The 27,972-nt window shown below is 37.5% G+C and overlaps 3 protein-coding genes across 3 annotated transcripts; all 3 read right to left on the bottom strand.

Annotated features, from left to right (window-relative positions):
• Window positions 1-1,037: 1,037 nt before the first annotated feature.
• On the bottom strand, window positions 1,038-8,726 carry LOC132177631 (glycine-rich protein). Its single transcript, XM_059590030.2, has 4 exons — window positions 7,858-8,726; window positions 7,593-7,768; window positions 1,574-1,648; window positions 1,038-1,497 (listed from the first exon to the last, which is right to left on the bottom strand). The coding sequence occupies exons 1-4, from the start codon at window positions 8,537-8,539 to the stop codon at window positions 1,087-1,089; spliced, it is 1,344 nt and encodes a 447-aa protein (XP_059446013.2). The 5' UTR covers window positions 8,540-8,726; the 3' UTR covers window positions 1,038-1,086.
• A 2,137-nt stretch (window positions 8,727-10,863) lies between these two features.
• Window positions 10,864-18,557, bottom strand: LOC132177632 (uncharacterized). Its single transcript, XM_059590031.2, has 5 exons — window positions 17,943-18,557; window positions 15,447-16,551; window positions 14,132-14,545; window positions 12,328-13,944; window positions 10,864-12,239 (listed from the first exon to the last, which is right to left on the bottom strand). The coding sequence occupies exons 1-5, from the start codon at window positions 18,419-18,421 to the stop codon at window positions 11,562-11,564; spliced, it is 4,293 nt and encodes a 1,430-aa protein (XP_059446014.1). The 5' UTR covers window positions 18,422-18,557; the 3' UTR covers window positions 10,864-11,561.
• Window positions 18,558-21,380: 2,823 nt separating this feature from the next.
• Window positions 21,381-27,937, bottom strand: LOC132177633 (uncharacterized). Its single transcript, XM_059590032.2, has 5 exons — window positions 27,274-27,937; window positions 25,203-26,295; window positions 24,151-24,567; window positions 22,344-23,960; window positions 21,381-22,222 (listed from the first exon to the last, which is right to left on the bottom strand). Exons 1-5 carry the CDS (start codon window positions 27,765-27,767, stop codon window positions 21,716-21,718), a joined length of 4,128 nt encoding a protein of 1,375 aa, XP_059446015.1. The 5' UTR covers window positions 27,768-27,937; the 3' UTR covers window positions 21,381-21,715.
• Between the last annotated feature and the right edge of the window lie 35 nt (window positions 27,938-27,972).

Here is a 27,972-nt window from a genome sequence, read left to right on the forward strand (position 1 = left end):
AATAATCATTTTGTGCGTTTTACAGTATAAAAAGATAGCGACTGTTGAGTCGACGACTGCCGTATGGCGGACGCACTTCACTTTCAAGGACTTGAAGAAAAGTTTATTCCTCGGCCAACTGTCTTCCGTGTAACACAACAAAGGAAAGAGTCAATTTTATGACTCCATATGGCCATTGATTTTGAAGCTCTAGAACGTCATCAATACAAAAATGAAGGCAGGTTGAAATCAGAAAGGGAGCTAATTTCTTTCTGACATTCTGAATTAAAGAAATCCTTAGTGCATTCTCGAAGCTTTAGCTTTTGCTTTCACTTCGTGATGAGGAAAGTGGGATGTGCTTTAATCAACAAAGCTGAGTGGGATAGCTACTGGACACACAAACTGTGGGCAAAGTCTTTGAAAAAGGAAAGTTTTTTTAAGTCAATTTTAATGCGAAGAAATGTCTCATCAACAATCCAATTCCATTACAGATATATTTTATGTAAAGATATATCTCTACGCATCTCATATTGCTCGTAAAGATATGCCGTAAGCATCTCATGTTGCTTACTGCTGCTCCATAGTCATTGCACTTACATTATGCGTGCCATGACAAGCACTTTACACGGTGAGAAAGAGCAAATGCGCACAGCCAGCCACTTCAACATCTAAACTGACAGAAACTCAAGTGTAAAATCTAGTGTCACTCTAAAATCTGATAAGCTGCCAACAGATTCATGAATCACTTGGATCTTCTCAATATTAAGGATCCAAGAACTCTTAAATGCTTATCAGCAGATGAATAACAAATGGGAGTAAACTGAGAGGCAACCCACATAAAAAGCAAAACAAACATCCAGGCACTGCACTTTTGAATAAATAATGTCGCAAAACTATTTTTTCTCAAAGGTTTCTGATGAAAAGTTCTTCATGAACCGAACTACAGAAGGGTGTGGTCCGGGATGGTGAAATTCATCAACAGCAACCAACATTCAAAACAATGCTTTGCGCAAAAGCAGAAAACATTTTCACCCGCCCCCCCCCCCCCCCCCCCCCTCCCAAAGAAAGCTAGTACCAAACACCATATTGAACACCTAATTGATTATGTCATGAATGCACCCCAACATCGGCTGGGGCATGACCACCTTGAACTGCTGAACCATGGCTGTTGTAAGCCTGTCCACCACCCCTGCCACCCCTTCCCCTATTGTTATAAAAGTTCTTTGGATAATAATTTCCCGGCTGCTCGTAATACTGGTTGCGACCATTTTGATAGGATCCATTTCCCCTGCCACTGCCTCGTCCTCCACGGCCATTGGAATAACCCCTACGGCCACCTCCACCACCACCACCACCACGACCACCTCTTTGGTTCTGATAGGTCCTTCTGGGAATGTATTGTTGTGCCTTTGACTGTGGATCTATCTCATCATGCTCCTGCTCCAGTTCTGCCTGTGCTTTGATCTGTTCTTGTTGAACTGAGACGGCCTCTGCAGCATTTTCTGTCTCTACTTCATCCTGCCCAAGCAGAGGCCTCACATATCCAATCGAAGGAATAAAAAGTATAGCAAGAACAAGGAATGCATTAAGATACCTTTTGAAGTTCATCCACAGGACTAGATTCATTATCGCCAGTTTCATAACCTTGAAAATTTTCTGCATCTTGCTCCTACAAAAGATACAAGAAAAATGTATCCAGGGGAAGGGTGGGTGTCAGGAGGAGGGATGTAACGTTATAAGCACGTATATAAAATGCGACATCTCAAAACCCAAGTGAAACAGGCTAGGAAAAAAGAATGCAGTACAAGATATAATGACATCCAACAGCCAAAAATAATAATAACAATACAAATAGGTAGCAACATAATAAGATGCAGTCCTAGCACAGTATGCAAACTTATTAGCACTTTTACCTATATAACTGCTAATACACATTAACTAATGCCCAACGGAGAGCGCCAAAAGAAGCTAGTAAAATTGCATTTCCAACTAATTTCTTTATCAGAGAGCACTCATAATTTATAAAAACTATCGGAATAGGCTTCTGACTATTAAAATACGAACAAACGACTAGTTGAACCAACTATATCTCTAAACAAAGACTAAGATTCTAAATTGTGGGGTGAAAGAGACCTTTAATTACTGTCCCATCAAATATAGCATAATTTAGAAGGAAAAAAGGTCAAGACCCCCTTTGCTTTTTGCCATTTTGACTTTAAGATCCTAGTTTTCAATTTGATGAATTTAAGACTTGAGTTTAGGCTCATTCTAAATTGGAAACCTCTTTTAGCATTACCGTTAAATTGATAACATAAATGGTTGTTAAAATCCCATTATACCCTCAAGATAAAAAAATTTAGAAGAAAAAAAGGTGTGGACTTGCTCATCCAACCCAGCCACAGCAGTGGCAGTGAGTGGCATGGCCCAACCATGCTGACCACCCATGGCTTATGAGGTGGCTTGCAACCACTCTATTACAAGAGCTTGTCATGAGCCTCTGTTAAGGGGTGGCCCATGACCAGCACTTCGAAAAGGAGGGGTCACTCGCAGCCACCCCTATAATAGAGGGGTGTCGCTTGCAGCAGCACCCTAATAGAGGGTGGTCACAGGCCACCCCTAAGCTGTGGGTAGTTAGGGGTTGGGTTGTGCCACCCACAGCCACCGCCATAGCTGGGCTGGGAAGCTAGTCACTTTATAGAGGGTATATTTGTCTTTTCACAGCTTTTTGTTATCGATTTGACAGAAATGCTGACAAAGGTTTAGAATTTAGAATGAATCCAAACTAAGGTCTCAAATCTATCAAATTGAAAACTGGGGTCTTAAAAGTCAAAATAGCAAAAATAAACACAGGAGGGTTCTGAACTGATTTCTCGAATTTAAAACCTCATGCTTTTCGCCAGAACATTCCTTTTCCATTCAGTTCTAATGAAAATCCTCTATTACAAGTAAAATAGTAAAAGGCGGGAATTCAGCCAGAACATTCCTTTTCCATCATTCAACACTATAAAAATTAAAAAACCACAACTTTCATTATATATCTTATAATTGCATACCTCAGCCACCTCTTGGTGCTCTAAATAATCAATTTCTCTTTCACATGAGTGGTCCCACTTTATGGAATTAAAAAAATCATAAGACTTGGCTAAGTTAATCAGAAAACTTTTTCCTAATGTGTATTGCAACATCCCTACAAGTATAAGGAAAAGAAAAAAAACACAAAACAAAACCTAAAAACTAGTGAAAATGGGTGAAGCATCCTATCATAGTTTACCCATTAAAAAAATAACCTCAAATGGACAATTAAACATAAACTCACGGCCTTTGAACTTCAAATTAAACAGAGATTTATCAACACATTTAGTCTTATATAGGTTTTATACAAAATTAGCTTTTTCTAAACAAATAGATATTGAATAGAGTCACTTATGAAGTACCGTTCATATAATAGGTAAAATCAATTCTCCAGCTACAAGTATATTTCTGGTTAAAGTGTTTGTTTTCACTTTTCTTATTCAAGCTCCTTTTCGAGATGAAAAGGAGCTTCTCCAAACTCGGCTCATTCATTTCTAACATGAAAAATAGTAATAGCACATAACAGGTATGACATCATGGACCCCAACAATACCGAAGCAGAATGACCATGCTTCCACCACAGCCATCTTATTAACATTATTCCCATCCCGTTCTAATGAAAATCCTCTATTACAAGCAGAATAGTAAAAGGAAATTGCACCAAAGTGAGAAATTCTACTCATTTACGATGAGAATAACCTTGAGGGGCCCAAGTGCAAGCCTTCTAAATTTTTAAACTTTATATTGAAACTTAAGATTTTCTTTTTGCCCCTACTACCTAGGTGCCTTTTCTTGTATACTCCATGTATACTTGGGGGCGCCTTACGCTTTCATTGATATTTGGATTAATTATTAAAAGAAAAAAAAAAAAAAACTTTATATTGAAAACAACATTAAAAAAAACGATTAACTAGCTAGTAATGCATACTCCCCCTGCCCCACAGTAGATAAAAATCACACATGGAAAGTATTCTAATAGAACAAAACTTAGTCTAAAATACTCTCAGATGAGCTAACAAGGATATGTACAAATTTGAAAAAATACGAGTTCAAATTTGAAACAAGGTGCGTTCAAATTTAAGGGTAATATTTTCATCTCTCTTAGGACAAAAGAAACACGCCATCTATTGTGGGATTGATGAAGTATAAACACTCATACTCAGAGAAAAGAAAGTAAAAGTTACATTTAGAGAATGTTGATTGACCCTCTTAAGTGCACATGAATGCCAGGAAGCAACAAGGCATGTTGCTTCCAAAACCATAAAGCTGGATGCTACCGCTAAGAAAATCCTGGTTTTCCTTTCCTCTCACTGTTCTTGGTGGAACTGGGGCAATAGGGCTGTGCAAATTTCCAGTATTCCAACTGCTGACCGCCGCCAACACAGTTTTGACTGAAATAATAAGATTTTTCCTAAGATGAACTGGCATCATTTTGAGGATTCATATATATCCCTTTCCCGAAGCCTACCCTTGCAGAGGCATTCCTTCTCTCACCTCACACTCTCAAATCTTCTCAGTTCACTCTCAGTCTCTCAGTCTCAACTCAAGTCTCCTCTCTTAGTCTCTCGGTCGTCGTTGTTGATCTCCATTTTTATTATCAGTCAAAGATGAAGATGAAGAGTCTCAATCTTAAATGATGTTTCGCCTTCATTGTTCTTCGTCTTTGAAGATGAAGAATTGAAGACATAGTCAACGTTTCGCCTTTGTTGTTCTTCATCTTTGAAGACAAAGAGTTCTTCAGTCAAAGACCACCTTGTGTTCGTTGTTCTTAGTCTTTGAAGACGAAGATTCGTTAGGTCAAAGATCTCGTCTTCGTTTTTCCTTGCAGACCATTTCTGATTATTTCAATTGACTTGACTATGACATTTTGGAGACAAGTGTTAGACCGAAAATGAACAATGTCAAAGGTGGAGTTAGAGGTTTTCTAACCCCGGCAGAGACAGAAGCTAGAAGAATTGTTTCTGACTCCCACTGAGTCAATGCACATCCCTATGAGGCAGAGGGTTATGTTTTGTTATGAAGAAATGAAATTCTGGTTTTTGGAAGTAAAATGATGAAATTGTGACTTTGACTACAACATGTTGACAAGATATGCTAAAAGGTTTGAGCACCTGGCTCACATTCTTTCAGAAAAATTGCAAAAAGAGCATGTGCTATGCGAAGTGTTGCTCACTATGGGAAGGCCTAAGCTTTTAAGGACAAATGCTTTAAGTATTGTGCTGGACACGTTTTTGGTAGCACCTTGCCTTGAAGGACATCACAACACTTATTAAGAATAATGCCTACAAGAATCTGACAAGTCTATGCCTTCTCCTTATCCATTGTAATTTTATCTACTTCCCTCATGCAAACACATTAGTATTCATATATGTGGTACTGCTAAACTTAGCTCAATCAAATATGGACCAGACATTCTATAAGACTACATCTCCTAGACAGTGGGGAAGGTACTCTTTGGTAAGACTGATCCCTATTATGCATCAATTCTGAAATTGCTGCCAATTACCATATTGTGATGCCTAACTATAATGTACATCATGGTAGGATTCAAACTAAATCAAATGGATAAGAAAAAGTACTCACCCCACAGGAATCTTCTTCTTTATGATGTAACTACTGACATACTTTACAGAACACTGTTTCATCAAAATTTACTTAGGAAAAAAAAGTACAAAAGAAATCAAGCAACACTTCACACTAGGTGATTCATAGGAGTTGAAGCTTTGGAGGCAGACTGATATGATTTTCTTTAACCCCACCATGAACTGATCAACTTAGTCTCCAGTAAGGCTTACAGACAAATTTTTAATGAAAACAAAACAGAAGCATCCAATTTCATCTGGATTTACATATAAAGACACATTAATGAAAATTCTGACACAAAAGAAGCATGTCTTACAATCAAACCATCGTGACCAAAGAAAAAAGAACCACAAGTAAAAAGTAAGAAGTGTCCTATTCATTTTGGCTTTATATTTGAGAGAGCATTCAAATATAATTGATTCCAAAATATCATTCTAATGAGGAACGGCCACGCTACATATTGATAAAGAAAAGAGAATATAAAATACATGTAAGCAAGATTTTTTTTGATAAGTAATACTACTAAAGAAACGAAGATATGTAAGCAAGATTTTGTCTTTTTGTTTTTTGATATGTACTAAAATTATATGAAAAAAGTGTGGGGAAAATGGATGAAAAAGTGGTCACCTACGTGTCAGGTGACTATTTTTGCATTTAAGTTCCCAAAATACCATTAAAACTATTAAAAAAACAAACAACTGAAAACAAATTAAAATTATGCACAAAAACAAAAAATTTGGGGGGACTGTGGAGTTGGTTCGGACACCTTCTAGTTTTTTTCTCTTTAAGTTTAGTTTAGTTTTTTATTATTATTTTTAATGATTTTAATGGCATTTTGGGAAGAAAAACACCAAATCAGTCAAGTGATGGGCACGTGACCACTTTTTCATCAATTTTGACACCATATGCTAATCAAGTGACTTATTTGTAACAGATCAGTAGTTTGAGGGAGCAAGATGTCACTTTTACAATTAAGTTGTGGTAGTTTAGGAGAGTAAAGTATATTTTCCCCAAAAAGTGTATCACTAGTATGCAGAGCATACAAGAGATGTGCCAAGAACCAAGAAACGAGACTTTGCATTGTGACAGACAATTATCATAATTTTTTTAAAAAAAATTAGAGTTAATAATTGTGGGTATGGATAAATAACTTTTATCATATACTGGAAAGATTTCTTCCATCTTCTATAGAATTTGATTTTCTTTCAAATGCGACAAAACACTTTGTAACAAAGAAAGCACATTGATCTCCCCAGTAAGTTGTGTTTTCTAAAGTTCCAAAATTGTAACTTCAAATTTACTCTTCTAGGGCAGAAACACTTCCTAATCTTGGGATCTCTTGGGATATCCCAAAGGTTGATGCATAATTAACGAATCAGGCGTTCTCAAAAGTTGACGCATTTTCCATAGCCCCAATAAATTCCTCAGCTTACTGATGTTTACAAGTAAAAGGCACTATAACCATATTAAAAAATTGATGGTACACTGCAGCTGGAGCACCCATATTGACAGTGTGGGAAAGAAGCACAAGCATGCCAATCTATCAAATCCCTCTACATCTTTAGCACATATGGAGGAAAGGGTAGTCATTTTATCAGATTAAATCATTGTGAACTTCTAGAGGCAGCCAATTTTCCCATGTTTCCACAGAGAAAAAGGCAGTTCACTAGGAATGCATTCTTGAATGCTCAGTATTGGAGACGATTCCCAACCTCCTTAGCAGAGTTTCTCAAAGTTTGGGCAAAAATGCAAAACAATGCATATGACTATGTTAATTAAAACAGACTTAACCTAAAAAGATAACTGCAAGACCGTACACAATGCAGCCCTGATTATAAAAGGAACACATAGATATAATGAATGTGCAAAGATGGAATATAAATATCATAATTAATACAGCAGAAAACAAATCCACATCATAAAAAATCAAAATTTAATAATAGAATAGAGAGTTATACCGTGTGCTGGAACTGTGCAACCGAACCTTCCACTTGGGTGGGCCCTGTAATGGGTATCTGCTGGAAAGAAGCATAGTTTCCAGCAGCAGCAACTTCCACCGGAGCTTTCATCTCCGGTGTGGTGGTGAAATAGTCCGAAGCCATTATCTTATTCAACCTCTCTCTCAAACTCGCATCTACAAAATAAAAATACACACACATTCACAAACCATTCAGCAGACTATAGATAGAAAAGAAAAAAGGAAGTTCATGAACCAATATTTACAGGTAACGTTGGAATTGGGCTCAATGGGCCGGTCGGCGTTGGCGAGCCAAAGTTTGGCGTGCTCAATGCAGCGCTGCAAGGCGTTCTTGTGCGACAAGCTCGAATCCACCGGTCGCGAAATCAACAACCCGCCGAGCGTCGAAATCAAGTCCAAGTCCCGCTCTCCGAGTAGATCGGTGGTGGCGTCGTCGGTGACGTAATCGTAGGTCAGGCAGCACCCGCGCTCGTGCGTCCTCGCCAGCATGGTCGCCGTGAAATCGCTCTGCGGCTTGACGTCGAAGAGCGAGCCGAAGTAAAGCAGATTGAGGAGATCCTCCGCAGCGCCTAGGTCGGGTCGGTCGTTGTTGCGCTCGTCGTGGTGGTTGTCTTCGGGGGTTTGGGGATGATCGTTAGCGGGGGCGGAGTCGGAGGAGAGCTGGTGATTCTGGGCGGCGAGGGAGAGCTCCTCAGAGACGGCCTGGGAGAGGGGCTGGCGGAGCTTCTCGAGCTCGTCAATGAGTACGGTGACGGCGGGCTTGGAGCGGAGGACCTCCTCCTGCTCCTTTTTGATGAGCTTTCCCTGCGCGATGGCCTCCTCCATCTGGCTGATGCGGTTGAACTTTTTGCGCAGGTTTCGGATGCGCTTGTTCAACAGGCTCAGGACTGGACCTTCCGACACCTCAGAGGCCGCGCTCGCCGCCATTGCCTTCGATTGATTCGGAGGAGGAGAAGGGCTTTGCGTGCGGTTGATAGGAGGGCACCACCGGTCTTTGGTGGTGGAAGAGGAAGGGTTTTGTGTGGGTATGGAAGAGGAAGCGGCTTTTGGGAAGGGATTTTAGGTACGAGAGAGTGAGAGAGAGAGAGAGGGGTCGATTGAGAGTGAAGAGTAGAAAGGGTAAAGGTTTTAAATTGACTTGTAAAGGGGATAAGGAATTGCGTTTCAAAAGCTTAAAAATACTTTTAATACTCAAAAAAAAAAAAAATTTAAAAAAAAAAAATTCGTTTATATTCATTTGTTAAAAAAATTAAAAGTATTTTTAAGAGTTTAAACAGTTTAAAAATAATCAAAAATGCATTTTTGATAAAAGCTTAAAAATTAAGCATGTTGCCCAAAAGCTTTTTTTTACTCAAAATTCTTTTTCTCAAATACAAGCCCAAACAGGCTCTTAGAGATGGAGAAAACATTTCACCGTCTATGAGCTTGTTTGGAATTGCGTTTGAAAAATAGAGTTTTTAAGTAAAAAAAAAAAAAACTTTTGGACAAAAGTTTCATTTTTAAGTGTTTTTCAAAAGTGTTTTTTTTTTTTTTTTTTTTTACTATTTTTAGATTTTTTGAACTCTTAAAAGTGCTTTTAATTTTTTTACCAAACAATTACTTTTGTTTTTCAAACAAACTTTTTTAGTATTAAAATCACTTTTAGACCCCTCAAACGCAATCTCAAACAAGTTTTACATATTTTATCAAAATAAAACAAATAATGTGAAAATATATACACAAACAAATTTAATCTCCACCGTCAAATTTCATCATTCCTTTGAGATCAAAATCCATGATCCCTGTTTGTAGCAGTTCAATTAGTAATCAACAATGTTATTTACGAGGCAAATCAAATTGGCATTCAATTTCGTAAAAAATATCCCATATAGTTTTATATTGGGCGACTTTCACCTGTTTGGACAAGTATTCAAACATCCCATACAAATAGCACCCACCCATACCCGACCCTATTACACGGTCATGCTAATGCACCAAAACCCTAATCCATCGTTAAATCTGGTTCTTTGGAAGACTATATGGGGTTTATGGTTTGTACTAAACTATCTCAAAAAGCAGGAGACATGGTGCCAAGCAATTTCTCTTTTTTTTCTTTTCTTTTTTTAATTGGAAATGAATGATGCTTTTCAGAATTAAACAGTGACTCTTTCTCAATTGCGAACATAACTATTACTTTGTTGATAAGTTTCCCTTCCTTCAAGAGGTGGTAATATAAAAAGGCAGCATACTTGAAGGAGAGATGTGCCTTTTTATGGCATTAAATTTGTTTGGGAGTGGCCTCTAAAGATTCAATAATTATAAACTTCCCTTTAACTCATAGGATTCATGATAATTTTACTAGGGAAACCCTTTTTCAAAAAAAAAAAAAAACATTCATTTTTGGACCACTTATTTTGGTCTTTATATATATATAGTCCAATTCCAAGTGTATCATTGTCAGGTGTGGTCCACATATGACCCAACTAGATAGGAGGGCCTAACACTCTTCCACCCGACCATATTGACAAGGAAATAATATTTCAAAAAATACTTATATATATATATAACAGTAAATTTAAAATATAACCATATACGTGCATTTTATCAAAACTAAACAGTATGCCAATTTGAAAATGTCCCAACTCTTTAAAATTTCTCTAGATTTAACTTTAAAAATGTACTTTTTTAAAAAAAATAAAATTAACTGGCCATTTTTTAAAACTACCAAATATCAAATTCTCTAAGTATTTATCTATTTTAATTAAATATTATTTTTTATTAATAAATGTAATTACCATGAAACTTACTCACTTTGATTTCATGTGATAGATTTACCAAAATGCCACCACAACAACCAAAATAATATCAAAAAATAAATAACTTTTCAGGAGATTACATGATCAGATAATGGAAAGATGTAACATGATGTTGACATTCTAATATCTGGACATTATCCCAAAATCGAAATCTATGTAAGGTTGCAATCTTGAGTTTCCTGCAAGTATCTAAGCACTTTTTTTCACCATGAAATCTCCCTAACACTCCAATTACATATGAAATCTCTCTGTGCAAATTTGAGCATACGTCAATGTCCTAACCAATGAAACAAAAGGATATGATTTCATTTGTTGAAGATGAAGATTTACTTAAAATTGTCACATTTAGCCATGCACACTAAGCTGTATATTTTGTGGTGATTTAATTGTACACAAGCTATGCCTATTTTAAATAGTTAAATGAGGCCGGTCAGAATAAGAAATACAATCCAAGAATTAATACAAAATATTACTGAATAAAATCAAGGAAATACATTCGGTCCGGTCTATGTAAGGCAAGGGATCGTAACATAATCACATTTTTTACGAAACCATATGAATAAAGAGAAGTGTTATTTAGTATTCTCTCATCATTCTTCATCCTCATCTCTTGAAAATTAACCATTGGACTTGTAGAACCTAGATAAGTGAAGGTGTTGATATTGCAAATCCAATGATTGATTTTTAAAATAGAAGAATGAGAAAAGAAAGAAACTAAATAGCATTTCTCATGAATAAATTACTTCTAGTGAAAGTTCACTGTTGTCACGTTCCATCACAATCACAACCACAACCACTACTTGATCATTCAATGGGTTTTGGTTTTGGATTTGGCTTTTAAGTGCTGTAATTTTTTCAACAGTTCAAATTGAATTTTAGGTTTTCCAAAGAGAATGATGTTAAATTTGAACCGCTGAAAAAAAAAAAGAAGAAAAAATATTACTCATCATTCTCAAGTATCCATCTCTTAGATTTTTTTTTGTCTATGTGACATATTCATATATACTTTTCCTTTTTTTTTTCTTTAAAAAAAGAAAAAAGGCAAAAAAACAAAAGAACAAAGAGAATGTATGAGATGGATACTTAAATGCTGAGTATATATATATGTGTGTGTGTGTTATTTTTTTTTAGAGCACCTAAGCCAAGGCAGCTTCTTATTGAAAGCAAAAACACCCACGAACAAGCCGCAAGAAGCCCCACCAAAGCCCAGCATTTTCAAGTGTTTCAGCTCTTTCTCTTTCTTCTTGTTCCTCAACCTCCTCGGCTTCTTGCATTGGAATTTCAACTACAGAGCTAGACCCAGAGATGTGGTCTTCTTCCTCTTCAGGAGAACCGAAAAACTTGGCTAATTTTTCTGAAATGGATAGATGAGTCTCGTCCAGTGATTCTTCATCTCCTTCATAATCATCGTCACCTTCAAAAATCAAACAAAGCCCACACTGTTTCACCTCAACCCCCTTAATATATGGTGGGTCTTGCTTGGTCACCTGTATCTCATAACCTTCTTTCAACTTAGAAACTAAAGGGTGACAATCTGGATATCGAACCAAGTAAATATGATCATCATGCGTCTTTGGAACCCCTGTTAACTCCGGCATTGTACTGAATAAATTTTTATTCAGGTTGCTGATATTTGCTCTTATACATGGTATTGAAGGGAGCTCATCTCTTAAGTCATCCGGAATTTGATGGTCGAGAGAGACCACAACGCCAACCAGCACACCTTTGATCTTGCGGTTTTTACGTTCTAAAAATGGAACCGCTCCTTGAGAAAACCAATCTGGAATTTTTCTCCCAGGCATACCAAGAGTGCGCATATTCCTCAAACAAACCTACAATTAAGATTTTCATGAGAATTTATAACTTTATTTTTTCAATATGAGAAATGAAGCCTTATTATAATAAGGGCGGAGGGAAAACCTTAGAAAGTCTTCCTCTTACGACAGACGAGCATGTTTTGCAGCCACTCATGAACAATCTCCTCAAGGACTTCAAGCATTCAAGGCCAGGGATATCCACCACCTTCTCACAGTTTGTAAGATTCAGCTCGCACAAGCTTTCCAAGCTTGAAAGATCAGACACCCTTTCCAGAGCTGTACAGTTTGCAACATTCACCTCCAGCAAGCTTGAGGGAAGTGGAGGAAGAGACTTGAGCTCTTGGCAGTAGGGCAATACAAGCTTTTTGAGAACGGAAAGGCCACTCAAGCTGGATGGAAGGCTGAAGAAATTATTGTGTCCTAGATTCAAAATCTCCAAAGATGACAACTTCTCAAAATCATCAGGTATTTTCCCACATAGTTTCCAAGCACGAGCATTCAGTTCTTCAAGCAAGCATAAATTGGAAAAAGAAGTCGGAAGTGTTCCGGGATTTCGTTTCTCTTGTGCAGTTGCGGCTAAAACCTCTTCAGGCATGCTTTTTCCAGATAACTGAAAAGGAGACTTCTTAGCCATTTTTAATGTCATTAAGCTTGAGAGCATCCCAAAGCTTTCAGGCAATTCTGTCACAGCAGTTTCTTCCATATGCAAGTGGTGCAGTGACTTTAAATTTCCTATTGAAGCAGGAAGTTTACAGAGCTGTGTACATTTATTCATTCTTAATATAATAAGATTTTCTAGCATCCCTATGGATTCTGGCAATTCAGAAATATTGGCATTAAATAGATTTAAAGCAGTAAGAGCCAACATGCTTCCAATTGATTCTGGTAGAGACCCAAGACTTTTACAATTTCTCATCTCAAGCTTCCTTAGCATTTTCAAGGCACCTACCCGATCTGGCAGATTTGTAATTGATGTGCCATCTAACTGAAGCTCAACAACAGAACCTAATCCTTCAATTGAATCAGGCAATTTGCTCAGAAACTGACAGTTTCCAACTGACAAGGCCTTCAAATATGATAATGATCCAATAGAAGCAGGCAGTTCTTTAATTGCACTTCCATTAGTTAAAAGTTCTGTCAATGATATGAGATTGCCAACAGAATCAGGTATTGAGGTGAGTGATTTACACCACATTAAACTCAGTTTCTCAAGGTTTACCAAAGTTCCAACAGAATAAGGTATTTCATTTATAGCAGAACCATTAAGAGAGAATTCTTTCAGGGACGACAGCTTTCCAATGCAGTTGGGTAGTCTTCCTAAGAACTGGCAACCATTTAGACTAAGCTTTTCAAGCTTTGTAAGGCGGCAAATGGATTCAGGTAGCATTGCAATAGCAGTGTCATCAACAAGAAGTTCTTTCAGAGATCTCATGCTGCCTATGTCGTTTGGCAATTCTTTCAATTTTGTGCAGCCAGAGAGTATAAGGTTTTCTAGATTTTTCAGCCCAGAGACTTCAGCAGGAAATTCAATAAGGTTCGAACAATGTCCCAGGTTCAAGTGAAGTAATGTACTCACGTTTCCAATGGATTCATGAATCTTTATTAGACTGAGGCAGCGCTCAAGAACAAGCTTTTCCAAGGTTTGATGCTTAGATAAATCAGGAATGGCAGCAAGATTATAGCAATTGCGGAGAATCATAACCATCAATTTCTCAGCCACCTGGCAAACGCAAAGTGTTTTTTTGGTCATAAAAGAGATAATCATAAAGAATTGCTATAAAAAAGTGCAAGCCTTATGGACCCTAAACACTTTACTAGCTTTAGTGACTATGAGTAAGAAGAAACATATCAACATATCCTGTTCTTGCTTAGTAACCAAATTCGTGCACCTGATAAGTGAAGCATACCTTGTTACTATACCAGCCCCACACTTGTTCAATTTTACTTTCCGAGAGGTCAAGGACTGCAAGTTCCCGAGGACAAAAATCAGAAGGAAGACTTTTGAAAGGACATGCTCGCCATTGTAGCCACTTCAGTTGCGCAGGAAAATATCTATGCTTTCCTACCAATCTCGTGTTATTGATTTGCAGAAGTCTTAGATTAACCATAGATTCAAAGGACTTTGTGTGTAGTACTACCTCCCTCTGTTTCTCTGCTTTATTTTGAAGATACTTCTTATACCTTTCTTCCACGTATGTTAATGCAGAGTTGACATTGGGCGCTCTTTTGAGGTTTTCCAAAGAAATTATGTCGCTACTTTGATCATTCGACAAGGGCCTCCTATCAAAGTCTAGGACGATCCCTTGAATACATCCTGTTCCCTATTATCAAAAAAATATGGAAACTACTTAAAAAAATGGAATGGAGCCAAGTGAAGAGTCAGAGAGACAATGGAAAAATAATAAGCAACTAAAAAATGTGAGATAACAATACAGGACATACAAAATGGTACCAGTATTTGGGAACTTAGAACATCTAAGAACATTGAGACCAAATTTTTTCAGATGGGAACATATTCAGAAAATCCTTGTTAATTTTTGGTTCAAAAGACATGCATAACTTTTACTCCAAATTTTCAACAGTCCACTTACCTACATATAGTGGAACTGCCACAACTGATCCAACATACTATACGCGTACACATTTCATAAACCATTAATGATTTCTATATTCAAGGATGAAGGCATGAATTTAATCTTGGGAGATCCAGGCCGGATTGGCATTTTTTTGGGACCACCATTAATAAAAAGGACAAAAAACTCTAAAAAAAAAAAAAATGTTCCTTTCAAAACTTTTATTAAAAAAAATCTATAAATTTTGTTTTTCAACTTTTTGGCCCCCACTACACTCGCTCTTTGTCTGCACCAACAATGCAGCAAAGTAAGTTTGCACACACACACTATTTATTTATTTATTCTCCATTGTATAGTGTGAACATGTCAGCTTGAACATTGTTTGTCCTCTCTCCCAAAGTTTCTCAATCTTTATCAACCTCCACCAACCAGAATTCATCCGTATGTGTGACAAGGAAATTTAAAACACAGTACAGAGATATTGCTTATAGCATCAAGTGGTGCACAAATATTAATACTCCTTTTTCCCTTGAGGGTCACACATAGAAACATGGATGCATGCATTTGGGAAGGTGTGCTAAAACTTACCATCCAACAAACCAAGAAGGAATTGGAAAAAGAATAAGAGGTATCTAACTATGAGTCGTACCTTCTCACTCTTCAAGACAGTCATGACTGTATCACGATCCCAGAGTCTACTTCGCATACTAGGATACGCAGGGTTATCTTCTATAACAATTTGTCTTCCCATGTCTCTAACTTGATCATGCATCCACAAAGTGTTGTCCTCAGCAACCTTAATGAGTGATTTTGTTGTCAGCACTCTGACTGCTATCTCAGCCCTAAAACCGCAACCTTTCAATACATCAATTGCATCTTCTCTCTTCATGTCCATTTGAATGAATAAACATGCTATGTCAAGGAATATACACTTCTCTTGTGTATCTAACCCATCAAAACTTATTTTCAACACATCCTGGAGATGGTGTGGACGAATTTGTTCCAACTTTCTCAGAGCATCTTCCCACTCCTCTATTCTCCTCTTATCAAACAAAAAAGAACCAAATACTTCCAGAGCCAACGGTAGACCTCCTGTAAGAGACACCATTTTTTTGGAAAGATCACAAAATTTATCTGTGGGTTTGTCTCTTCTTAGTGCATGGTAGCTAAAAAGCTTAAGTGCGTCAGAGCTTCCCAACTCTCTGACCTCATAAAATGCATTCACTAGATGCTCGGGTAAAACTTCTCTGTCTCTTGTGGTGATGATGATTCTACTTCCTTCAAAAAACCATTCTCTTCCCCCAATAAGTAAATCAAGCTGAGTTACATTATCAATATCATCTAAAACAACAAGAACTCTCTTCTCACGAACTAATTCTTTGATTGCAGCGATAGAATTAGAATATACAGGAACCTTACCAGAGGAAAGATCATGGATAAGTTTGTCCTGAAGGGATGCTAAACCATCGCCATTTGCAGATTTTTCTCTTACTTTTGAAATGAAACTTAGGCACTCAAAGCGACCAACAAGTTTATTACAAAGAGCCTTGGCAAGGGTTGTCTTACCAACACCGCCCATACCATATAATACAAGAACTCGAATGCCATTGGATTTAACATCTAACAAACTCATCACTTCTTGTAGACGAAAATCAAGTCCAACTGGATATGTATCCACACCCACCGGAGTATTTGCCAGTTCAATCAACACCCTATTGACTAAGGATTGAATCAGCTTCGCTTGCGCCTCATTGCTGTTTATAAGTAATTAAGTATTAACACGAGTAACAAGGATATTCATCAAAAACACGAATAACAAGGATGACAATAATAATACTTGAATAGTCATCTCCTATGTGCCTACTTTAATGACAGACAAGTCCTTCAATACAAGGCATGCAGGATAGAGATTATATGCACATAAATATACAAAAGGAAGGAATGAAGGAGAAAAACATTTCTCTAGCATATTGGCTCATCAAAAATGTTCATGGATGGTGAATTTCAGCATTTGACACCTTAACTGAGGCCTGTAAAGCCATATCAACTGCTGAATGACCAAATTATGATGTCAAACCATCGGCTTCTATAAGCATATTTGTGTAGACAGTATAAGTCATATGACTTGCAAGTATGGGTGATATGCACCGGCTTCATGTCTAACCTTTGGTGAGATATTGTCAAATTTTTTTCTGGTGTCAAAAGTTATTTCGCTCCATGTTTACGTTCTTTTAAGAAACCCCCTTATTGGGCCTGTCGTGATCACTCTATTTAACATCAATGCATGATAAATAGATGACACAAACAACTAATTTGAAAAGAAAAGTAAGGGAAAGATGCAAATAAAATATATTATTACGACAGACCCATTTAAATAGATGACAAGATGTAAATAAAATAGATGACTCATCACTTCACGCATTACGCACGCCCCAATAGAAAAAGAAAGTGCGGAAACAAAATGGAAATTTCTACCACAAATAAAAAATTCCCCCACTTGTGAGAGTCAATAGGCAAAGAACCATGTTTATGCTAAAACGTCCCCAAATATGAATAAACAAATCTAGAGAGCCAATAAGTGTATTTTAAGAAACTTCTTTTTTTATGTTTCTTTAATTTAAGAAATTATTTTTTACTTCTTTCTCCAAATACATACAACATTACCTCCTCATTTAGAAATACTTTGTATTAAAATAATAAATAAGAAAACTAAAGGATAACCAATGTTTAAGAAAGGTATAGGATATTTAGGAAAGAAAAAATAAAAAGGCTTTAGAGAAGAAGTTGAAACTGAGAGTGCTTTGCATAGACATCATGCCGCCAAAGATGACGGCTATTAATTAACAATTTTCAAAGGTTACTTAAACATCATTTACTATTTTCATATTACAAATCATTCCTCTAATTTCATCCAGTAAACTATTATAAGCAGCTTAATTCAACCCGGAAACACAATTAAGCCCTAATACGCATCACTAGGCCAACAACATGAAACATTAACAACTCAAACAAGAGGATCGATGCATATATAGGGTTTTGGTATTATTTTCCATGTTGAATCTTGATAAGCACAATTAATAGGGTTTCGTGAAAGGTTCATTCGAGGGATATTTTCTACTCCTAAATGAGTATATTAATATACCACCTGTTATCGAAAACCCAACCAGAAATTCCACCAGCTTTTGCCATAGCTCTACTCCACCTCGAAACCACGTCCTTCCCAAACCGATTTTCATGGCGTCTAAAATGTTCTTCGAAAGGTCCCTTCTGCCTCCGCACGTCCGACGGGTAGACTTGGTAGAACACTGGCAGTATGAGCCTCCGGCACTCGCATATCTTGGAAAGTTCCTCAAGGCACCACCGCGACGACGCGTAGTTCGGAGAGAAGATGACGATGGAAGCGGCCGAGTCGTCGATAGCCTCGAGCAGACTTGGCGCGATCTCGTCCCCGCGGCGCAGCCCCTCGTCGTCGAGGAAGACCCGGACGCCGTGTTTCTCGAGCGCGTCGTAGAGGTTGAAAGTGAAGGGGTCGCGCGTGTCGTCGTCTCTGAAACTCAGAAAGACGTCGCAGCGGTGCCTGGTAGCTCCCGGAGCAGATGAAATGGAAACGGCGTCGTTGTCCATCTCTGCTGCAGCGTTCTTAGACGCTTACAGAGATCAGGAATTGTCCTTTTAGGGACACTGTTCTTAGAGTTTTTCGCATAAGATCAGATCATGAGGCTCTGCAAACACAAATGGAATATCGAGCAAACGTAGCGCCTCTGCGTTTTTAAAATCAAAAAGTATTCTGACACAAAAGCCGCACGCCAACGGTTCATTGGTCGATTCCACTTCCTTTCCTTCACTTTTTTCTTTACTTGGCTCCAAATTAATCATGGTTATAACAAGTTAAAAAAATAAATAATAATAATAAAAATTAAATACCTTTTTTTAAAAAAAAAAAACAATTATCTCTGTATTGATATAACAATCAAATTGGACAAAAGATACAATTATGAATCTTTACAACTCAAATATTATCTATGACATACACAATAGTTTCTCGTGCTATTATAAAACAATATTTATGAAAAGTTACCGTCCCAACCAGTTTTAGATCTATAGCAAATTCCGACGAATCACCGCTGTCAAGTCATTGATTTCTTGCCTTTTTTTTTTTTTTTTTTATCACCAATACTAGTGTTTTATCAATCGCAATCACCTTCACTGCCTCTACCCAATGGCGGAGCCAGCCATTTTATATTGAAAGTGCCGTTAAAATTTTTTTGGCGTCCTAAAAAATTTTTTCACACTAAAAATTTGATAATTCACACAATATATGCATCACAAAAAATATCTATAAAAGTTAATAAATATGTGCTCAAATTGATATATTGGAAATGTAATATGTCGACACTATATCAAAAAGGCAAAAGTACCCAAAAAAAAAAAAAATGTCTAGAACTGCACTTTACGGTTTCTTAGAAATACAAAATCATCAAATATCGAATCTAAAATCGAAGCTCTCAGCAATTTCCCTTTCAATATAGAGAGCTAAACTACTTGCAAGAAAATCATCCTTCATTTTGTTGCGAAGTCGTGTTTTAACAATTTTCATTGTTGAAAATGCTCGTTCGGTAATTGTTGTAGACACTGGAAGAGTCAAAACAAGACGAATCAATCTATCAATAAGATAATATATCTTTGATTTTTCCATCTTTGCCAATCCTTGGCATAATTATGCAATGGAAGACAAATTTTGTAATGTCGAATCAATAAGCACATCAAGTTCAAAATACCTCAACTGATATCTCAAATTAATTTTCTCCTGCTCAAAGAGCATCTTAGAGATTTTTTTTTTTTGGGGGGTGGGGGGTGGGGGGTGTAGGAGAGAAGGGTTGCCGTGGATTAAATGGGGGTGCGGGAGAATGGTTGTCTTGGGTAATGGGTACGTAAAATTGTAAAAATATATTTTATTTATTTATTTATTTTGAGGGTTCCGTGGGTTAAAAAATAAAATATAAAATATAAAATATAAAATAAAAATCCTCCAAGGGGTAACGTGGCCCGTCACGGCCTCTACTATAGTGACAATTCTTCTTTATACTTGATAACTCCTCTATCATTGGTCTATGGTTTGCTCCTAGAAAATGAACCATAAGAAAACAAAAAACCGTCTGAAAACCAATTTCGTTATTCTTAAGGATTTGTGAAAACAAAACCTAAGAAAACGAATAAAACTTCATCTTATAGATTGCTACTAAAAGCAGATATAGAGATAATACATTCTTATTTAAAAACAAAAATATCATAACAAAAACCCAGCACACCCTCACGCGTTCCACGCGCTACCGCTGGCCGGCCACGTGCAGCTAGAAAGCACTCGGAGAACCATTGACACACGCACCCTGGTTGATCTACGATGAAGGCGGGAAAAATGAGGGTGAAGGGGGGAGGAGAAAGGGGGTGGGGAGTGTTAAGTGTTGATTAAATGATTAAATTTACATAGTCCTATCAACTTAAGCTTTTGGAATAACTGATGATGTAACATGATATTAGAGTCAAAGTTATGAGTTCGAACCCGTGTTGAGTATCACTTATTAAAAATGAATTTAAACTCACATATAAAAAAAAAAATATTAAATATTAATTAAATAATTAAATTTAATCGCTATACTACCCCTTATGCACTATTTTACTATCTTTGATTTGCAACTTTATCAAAAAGTTGCCTTTAAGTTCTAAAAATTCCAGGTTTTACACGTTTACTAAATTATTGCTTCTGTCAATTTTACATAAAAAAGAAAGAAAAAAAAAAAGAGGGATAATGGTCATGTCACCAGGTGTACAAACAAGTAGCCACAACATCTAAAGATCGTACACCTATTTACTACACTACAATCTCAGACTTCCAGATTACTTCCATATTCCGTCGCCATTTCTGCCCCTTTATTCAGTTATTGGGTCTATCGTAATCAGTCAGTCAAGAAGTCTTAAGAAGTTCAAAAGACTTGACGGATTTTTAACATCAATGCATAATAAATTGACGACACAAACAACTAATTTAAAAAGAAAGTAGGAGGCAGGCAAGATCAAGATGCAAATATTTTTTACTTTAAATATTTAACGCACTCCTCAATAGAAAACGAAAGTGCGGAAACAAAATGGAATTTTTCTGCCACAAATAAAAAATAATTCCCCCACTTCACTTGTGAAAGTCAATAGGCGAAAAACCATCTGTTGTGCTATCTCGTCGTCGAGGATGACCCAGACGACGTCCCAATGGTGCATGGAATGGAAGCTCCCGGAGCGGATGGAATGGAAACGGTGTCGTTGTCCATATCTGTTGCGGTGTTCTAAGACGTTTACAGAGATCAGGAATTGTCCTTTTTGTTAAGAGTTTTTGACAAAAATATCCATAAATAAAAAAAATAATAAAAACAGTTTTCCTGAATTTTTGTCTTTTTATATATATTTTTCTGGATTTTGTTTCTTTTTCTTCATTTTTTTATCACAAATAATTTTGTCATTTTTTGCGCAAAAGTGAGATATTGCAAACCTACTGACAGTTTAAGGACATTGCAAATTGTTTAATAGATCGAGGGAATAAATATAATTTCACCCACTAATATAATAACAATAACTTTATATATATATATATATATATAGAGAGAGAGAGAGAGAGGGGCAAGAAAATGAAGATAGAAATGAAGACTGCAAAGTACCACCCCCTCTGTTGCATCAATAGTTGGCAAATATGGCCAAGTTGCTTTCCTAATGGGTTGCAGGTAGCTTCTTCTTTTCAAAACCAACACATCCTCGAACATGCTGCCTAATGCCCCCCAAAACTAAAAGGGGCCCTTTTTCTCTTTCTTCTTGTTTCTCAATCTCTTGAACTTGGCTGTTGACTTCATCACCAGACCCAGAGATGCGGTCGTCTTAAAGAGAGGTGAAAAACTTGGCTAGTTTTTCTGAAATGGACGGTTGGCTTTCGTCCAATAATTCTTCTTCTCCTTCATAATCATCGTCACCTTCAAAAATCAAATAAATCCCACACTTTTTCACCTTAACCCCCTCTATGTATGGTGGGTCATCCTGTGTCACAGTTATCTTATAGCCATTCTTCAACTGAGAAACTAAGGGATGATACTGATGATGTCGAAACAAGTAAATATGATCTTCCGGCGTCATTGGGATTCCCTTTAAGTCCAGCACTCCACTGAATACACGTGAATTCATTTTGAGAATATTTGCTCGTATCCCTGGTATGTAAGAGAGTTGATCTATTTTGTCATTCGGTATTTGATGGTTGACAGAGACAACAATGCCTATTATCACACCTTTAATCTCACGGTTGTTGCGTTCTGAAACTATCTCCTCTGGAGAAAACCAATCTGGAATTCTGCTTCCAGGCATACTAAGAGCGCGTAAATTCCTCAAAAAAACCTGCAATAAAATTTGTCATGAGAGGTTTTAAGCCTTTTCTATTTAGATTTTTTTTTTCCCGGAATTTTCTTAATATGAAAAGGATTATAAAACACAGACAAGATTGAGGGAGAGAAAGAACCTTAGAAAGTCTTTTTTTCACCTCAGATGAGCATGTTTTGCAGCCACTCATGAACAACCTCCTCAAGGACTTCAAGCATTCAAGGCCAGGGATATCCACCACCTTCTCACAGTTTGTAAGATTCAGCTCGCACAAGCTTTCCAAGCTTGAAAGATCAGACACCCTTTCCAGAGCGGTACAGTTTGCAACGTTCACCTCCACCAAGCTTGAGGGAAGTGGAGGAAGAGACTTGAGCTCTTTGCAGTGGTGCAATAAAAGCGTTTTGAGAAAAGAAAGGCCCCTCAAGCTGGATGGAAGGCCGGAAAAATTATTATGGGCCAGATTCAAAATCTTCAATGATGACAACTTTTCAAAATCATCAGGGATTTTCCCACATAGTTTCCATGCACGAGCATCCAATTCTTCTAGTGAGCATAAATTAGAGAAAGAAGTCGGAAGTCCGAAAGGACTAGGTTTCTCTTCTGCAGTTGGAATTACAGCCTCTTCAGTTACTCTGTTTCTTGCTAACTGAAAATGAGGCTTCTTACCCATTTTTAATATCACTAAGCTTGAGAGCATACCAAAGCTTTCAGGTAATTCTGTCACAGCAGTTTCTTCCATCAGCAAGTCTTGCAACGACTTCAAATTTTCTATTGAGGCAGGAAGTTTATGGAGCTGTGTACATTTACTCAATCTTAATCTAATAAGATTATCCAGCATCACAATGGATTCTGGCAATTCAGAAATTTTGGCATTGTTCAAGTCCAAAGAAGTAAGAGCAAACATGCTTCCAATTGATTCTGGTAAAGATATAAGATCTTTACAATTCCTCATCGTAAGCTTGCTTAGCAATTTCAAGGCACCCACCTGATCCGGTAGATTTGTGATTGATGTCCCATCTAACTGAAGTTCAACAATAGAAGCTAATCCTTCAATTGAATCAGGCAATTTTTTCAGAAACTGACAGTTTTCAACTGACAAGGCCTTCAAATATGATAATTTTCCAATAGAAGCAGGCAGTTCTTTGATTGCACTTTCATTAGTTAAAAGTTCTGTCAATGATATGAGATTGCCAACAGAATCAGGTACTGAGGTGAGTGATTTACACCACATTAAACTCAGTTTCTCAAGGTTTACCAAAGTTCCAACAGAATAAGGTATTTCATTTATAGCAGAACCATTAAGAGAGAATTCTTTCAGGGACGACAGCTTTCCAATGCAGTTGGGTAGACTTCCTAAGAGTTGGCAACCATTTAGACTAAGCTTTTCAAGCTTTGTAAGGCGGAAAATGGATTTAGGTAGCGTTGCAATAGCAGTGTCATCAACAAGAAGTTCTTTAAGAGATCTCATGCTGCCTATGTCGTCTGGCAATTTTTTCAATTTTGAGCAGCCAGAGAGTATAAGGTTCTCTAGATTTTTCAGCCCAGAGACTTCAGCAGGAAATTCAATAAGGTTCGAACAATGTCCCAGGTTCAAGTGAAGTAATGTACTCACGTTTCCAATGGATTCATGAATCTTTATTAGACTGAGGCAGCGCTCAAGAACAAGCTTTTCCAAGGTTTGATGCTTAGATAAATCAGGAATGGCAGCAAGATTATAGCAATTGCGGAGAATCATAACCATCAATTTCTCAGCCACCTGGCAAACGAGAAGTCTTTTTTGGTCATAAAAGAGATAATCATAAAGAATTGCTGTAAAAAAGTGCAAGCCTTATGGACCCTAAACACTTTACTAGCTTTAGTGACTATGAGTAAGAAGAAACATATCAAAATATCCTGTTCTTGCTTAATTGATAACCAATTTCATGCACCTGAAAAGTGAAGCATACCTTGTTACTATACTTGCCCCACACTTGTTCAATTTTGCTTTCCGAGAGGTCCAGGACAGCAAGTTCCCGAGGACAAAAATCAGAGGGAAGACTTTTAAGAGGACACCCTTTCCACTGTAGCCACTTAAGTTCTGGAGATAAATATTTATACCTTCCAACCAAGCTCGAATAATTGATTTGCAGAAGTCTTAGATTAACCATGGATTCAAAGGACTTTGTGTGTAGTACTACCTCCCTCTGTTTCTCTGCTTTATTTTGAAGATACTTCTTATACCTTTCTTCCAAGTATGTTAATCCGGAGGTGAAATTGGGCGTTCTTTTAAGGTTTTCCCAAGCAATCGTGTCACCACTCACATCCTTCAACTTCTTCGGCCTACTTTCCAAGTTTAGGACGATCCCTTGTATCTGTTCTGTTCCCTATTATCCATAATAATATGCAAACTACTTAAAAAATGGAATGGAGCCAAGTGAGAGAGACAATTGAAAGATAATTAGCAATTAAAGACTCAGAGATAATAATAATAATAATATATATGCGAACTTACAACATCTAAAGGTTGAACTTACATTTTAAAGGAGGACACTATTAATAAAATGACTAAAAGATTGTTCTTTTTTTTTTTTTCTCAAATTTTTGGCCCTCCTAGTCCTTGTTCCGTTACATCATGACCCTGTCTGCACCACACCCTTTTTTCTTCTCCATGGTACAGTGTGAAGATGTCAGTATGAACATTTTTTTTTATTATCTCTCCCCAAGTTTTTCCAATCTTTTATCAACCTTCACAAACCAGGACTCTTCCTTGCGAGTGAAAAAGAAATTTAAAAACTACACTAAAGAGAGAGCAGACATCATCAAGTGGAGCACAGATACCAATACTCCTTTTCCCCTTGAGGATTACAGAGACCTTGATGCATGCACCTCTTGTGGCATATGTGAGAATTTGTCTATATCTGCCACTTGAGAAGGTTTGATAAAAAAACTTGCTATCAAGCCAACTAAAAAAAGGAATTGGAAAAAAGGGTAAGAATAGTTATATCACTATAAGTCGTACCTTCTCACCCTTCAAGACAGTCATGATAGTATCACGCTCCCACAATCTACTACTCCTCCAAGGATACTCTGGGTCTTCATCTAGAACAATTTGTCTTCCCATTTCTCCAACACGATCATGCATCCACAATGCGCTTTGCTCCGTAACCTTAATAAGTGATTTTGCAGTGAGGCATCTGATTGCTATTTCAGCCCTAAAACCGCAACCTTTCAACACATCAATTGCATCTTGTTTCTTCATGTCCATTTGAATGAATAAACATGCTATGTCGAGGAATATACACTTCTCTTGTGTGTCTAACCCATCAAAACTTATTTTCAACACATCCTGAAGATGGTGTGGACGAATTTGTTCCAACTTTATCAGTGCATCTTCCCACTCCTCTATTCTCCTCTTATCAAACAAAAAAGAGCCAAATACTTCCAGAGCCAACGGTAGACGTCCTGTAAGAGCCAACATTTTATTGGAAAGATCAAAAAATTTGCCTGTGGGTTTGTCTCTTCTTAGCGCATGGTAGCTAAAAAGCTGAAGTGCGTCAGAGCTTTCCAACTCTTTGACCTCATAAAATTCATTCACTAGATGCTCGGGCAAAACATTTCTGTCTCTTGTGGTGATGATGATTCTACTTCCTCCATAAAACCATTCCCTTCTCCAAATAAGTAAATCAAGCTGAGTTACATCGCTAATATCATCTAATACAACAAGAACTCGCTTCTCATGAACTACTTCTTTGACTGCAGCGATATAATCTACAAAAACCTTACCAGGGGAAAGATCCTGGATAAGTTTGTTCTGAAGGGATACTATACCCTTGTCCTTTGCATCTGTTTCTCTTACTTCTGAAATGAAACTACGGCTCTCAAAGCTACCAACAAGTTTATTATAAAGAGCCTTGGCAAAGGTTGTCTTACCAACCCCACCCATCCCATGTAATCCAAGAACTCGAACGTCATTGGATCTAACATCTAACCGACTCACCACTTCTTCAAGACGAAAATCAAGTCCAACTGTATATGTAGCCACACCCACTGGAGTATTTGCCAGTTCAGCCAACACCCGTTTGACTAACAATTGAATCAGCTGCGCTTCATTGCTGTTAATAAGTATTAACATGAGTAACAAGGATGTCAATAATAATACTTGAATAGTCACATCCTATGTGCCTACTTTAATGAAATACAAACTCTTTGAAATATATGGCTTGGAATGAGGGCCAAGGCATTCAACATAGAGTATGCAAGATCGAGATTTTATGCACATGAACATATAAAAGGTAAGAATGATGAGAAAATCATTTTTATAATGTATTGGTTCACTATATCAAATTGTTTGTAGATGGTTAACCCGAGTTCACCAAATAGTTTGAACAAAGGATTCACATTTGCCATAAAAGAAAAGACTGACTTGTTTTAACATCAATGCATGAAAAATAGACGACACAAACAACTAATTTAAAAGGAAAAAATAGGAGACAAGATGCAAATATTTTACTTTAAATGCTTAACGCAAGAAAGTGTGGAAACAAAAGGGAAATTGCTACCACAAATAAAAAATTCCCCGCTCTGTCAACAGGGGAAGAACCAGCTTTAGGCTAAAACGTCCCCAAATATGAATAAACAAAATCTAGAGAGCCATTAAAGAATTGCAAAGTGCCAAGAGACATCATCACGCCTATAAATTAACAATTTCCAGAGATTCTTTAAGCAGAACTTAATAGGATTATTTTGGATCGGTTGTCACATGCCATTCCTCTAACCCAGTAAACTAGCACAATTTACAAGCTGCTTAATTTCAACCAGAAAACACAATTAAGCCCTCAGACACATCTCCGATCCAATCACATCTCAAACAAAAAATAAAAGTCGCAAGATCTTTGTATAAATTCGTAATAACAACATGAAACGTAATAACTCAAACAAGAGGATCGATGCATATGCAGGGCTAGGTATTATTTTCCATGTTGAATCTTGATAACCACAAGAACTAGGGTATCGTGAAAGGTTCATTAGATAAATCTTTTCTACTCCTATATGAGTAACAAGAACAAAACACGTTTGAGTATGAAATATACCATCTGTTATCGTAAACCCAACCAGCAACTCCACCAACTTTTTTCATAGCTTCCCTCCACCTCGAAACCTCGTCCTTGTCCTTGTCCGTCTTAGACCGCTTTTCGTGTTTTATAAAACCATCTTTGAAAGTTCCTCCCTGACTCCGCACATCCGACGGGTCGACTTTGTAGAACACTGGGAGTATGAGCCTCCGGCACTCGCATATGTAGGAAAGTTCCATAAGGCACCACCGCGACGACGCGTACTCCGGAGAGAGGATGATGATGGAAGCGGCCGAGTCCTCGATGGCCTCGAGCAGACTCGGCGCGATCTCGTCCCCGCCGCGCAGCCCATCGTCGTCGAGGAAGACTCGGACGCCTTGTTTCTGGAGCGAGTGGTAGAGCTTGGGAGTGATGGTTTTGCGCGTGTCTTCGCCTCTGAAGCTCAGAAAGACGTCCCACCGGTGCCTGGAAGCTCCCGGAGCGGTTGAAATGGAAATGGCGCCGTTGTCCATCTCCGTTGCCGTGTTCTTAGTGTTGTGGATGACTTGAATTCAATTCAATATTGGAGGCTGCCTTTAAGTCTTTTTTTTTTTCTTTTTCTTTTTCTTTTTTTTAATCAAATGCTGAAAAAGGTTACAAGAGAGCTTTGAGTCTCTCAAGAAGCACCGAATTTAGACTTGGACTTCCAACAAACAGCCTGCCTTCTTCGACTCTGTT

The sequence above is a fragment of the Corylus avellana genome, chromosome 4, assembly GCF_965113065.1.
Source record: "Corylus avellana chromosome 4, dhCorAvel1.hap1.2, whole genome shotgun sequence".
Lineage (NCBI taxonomy): Eukaryota > Viridiplantae > Streptophyta > Magnoliopsida > Fagales > Betulaceae > Corylus > Corylus avellana.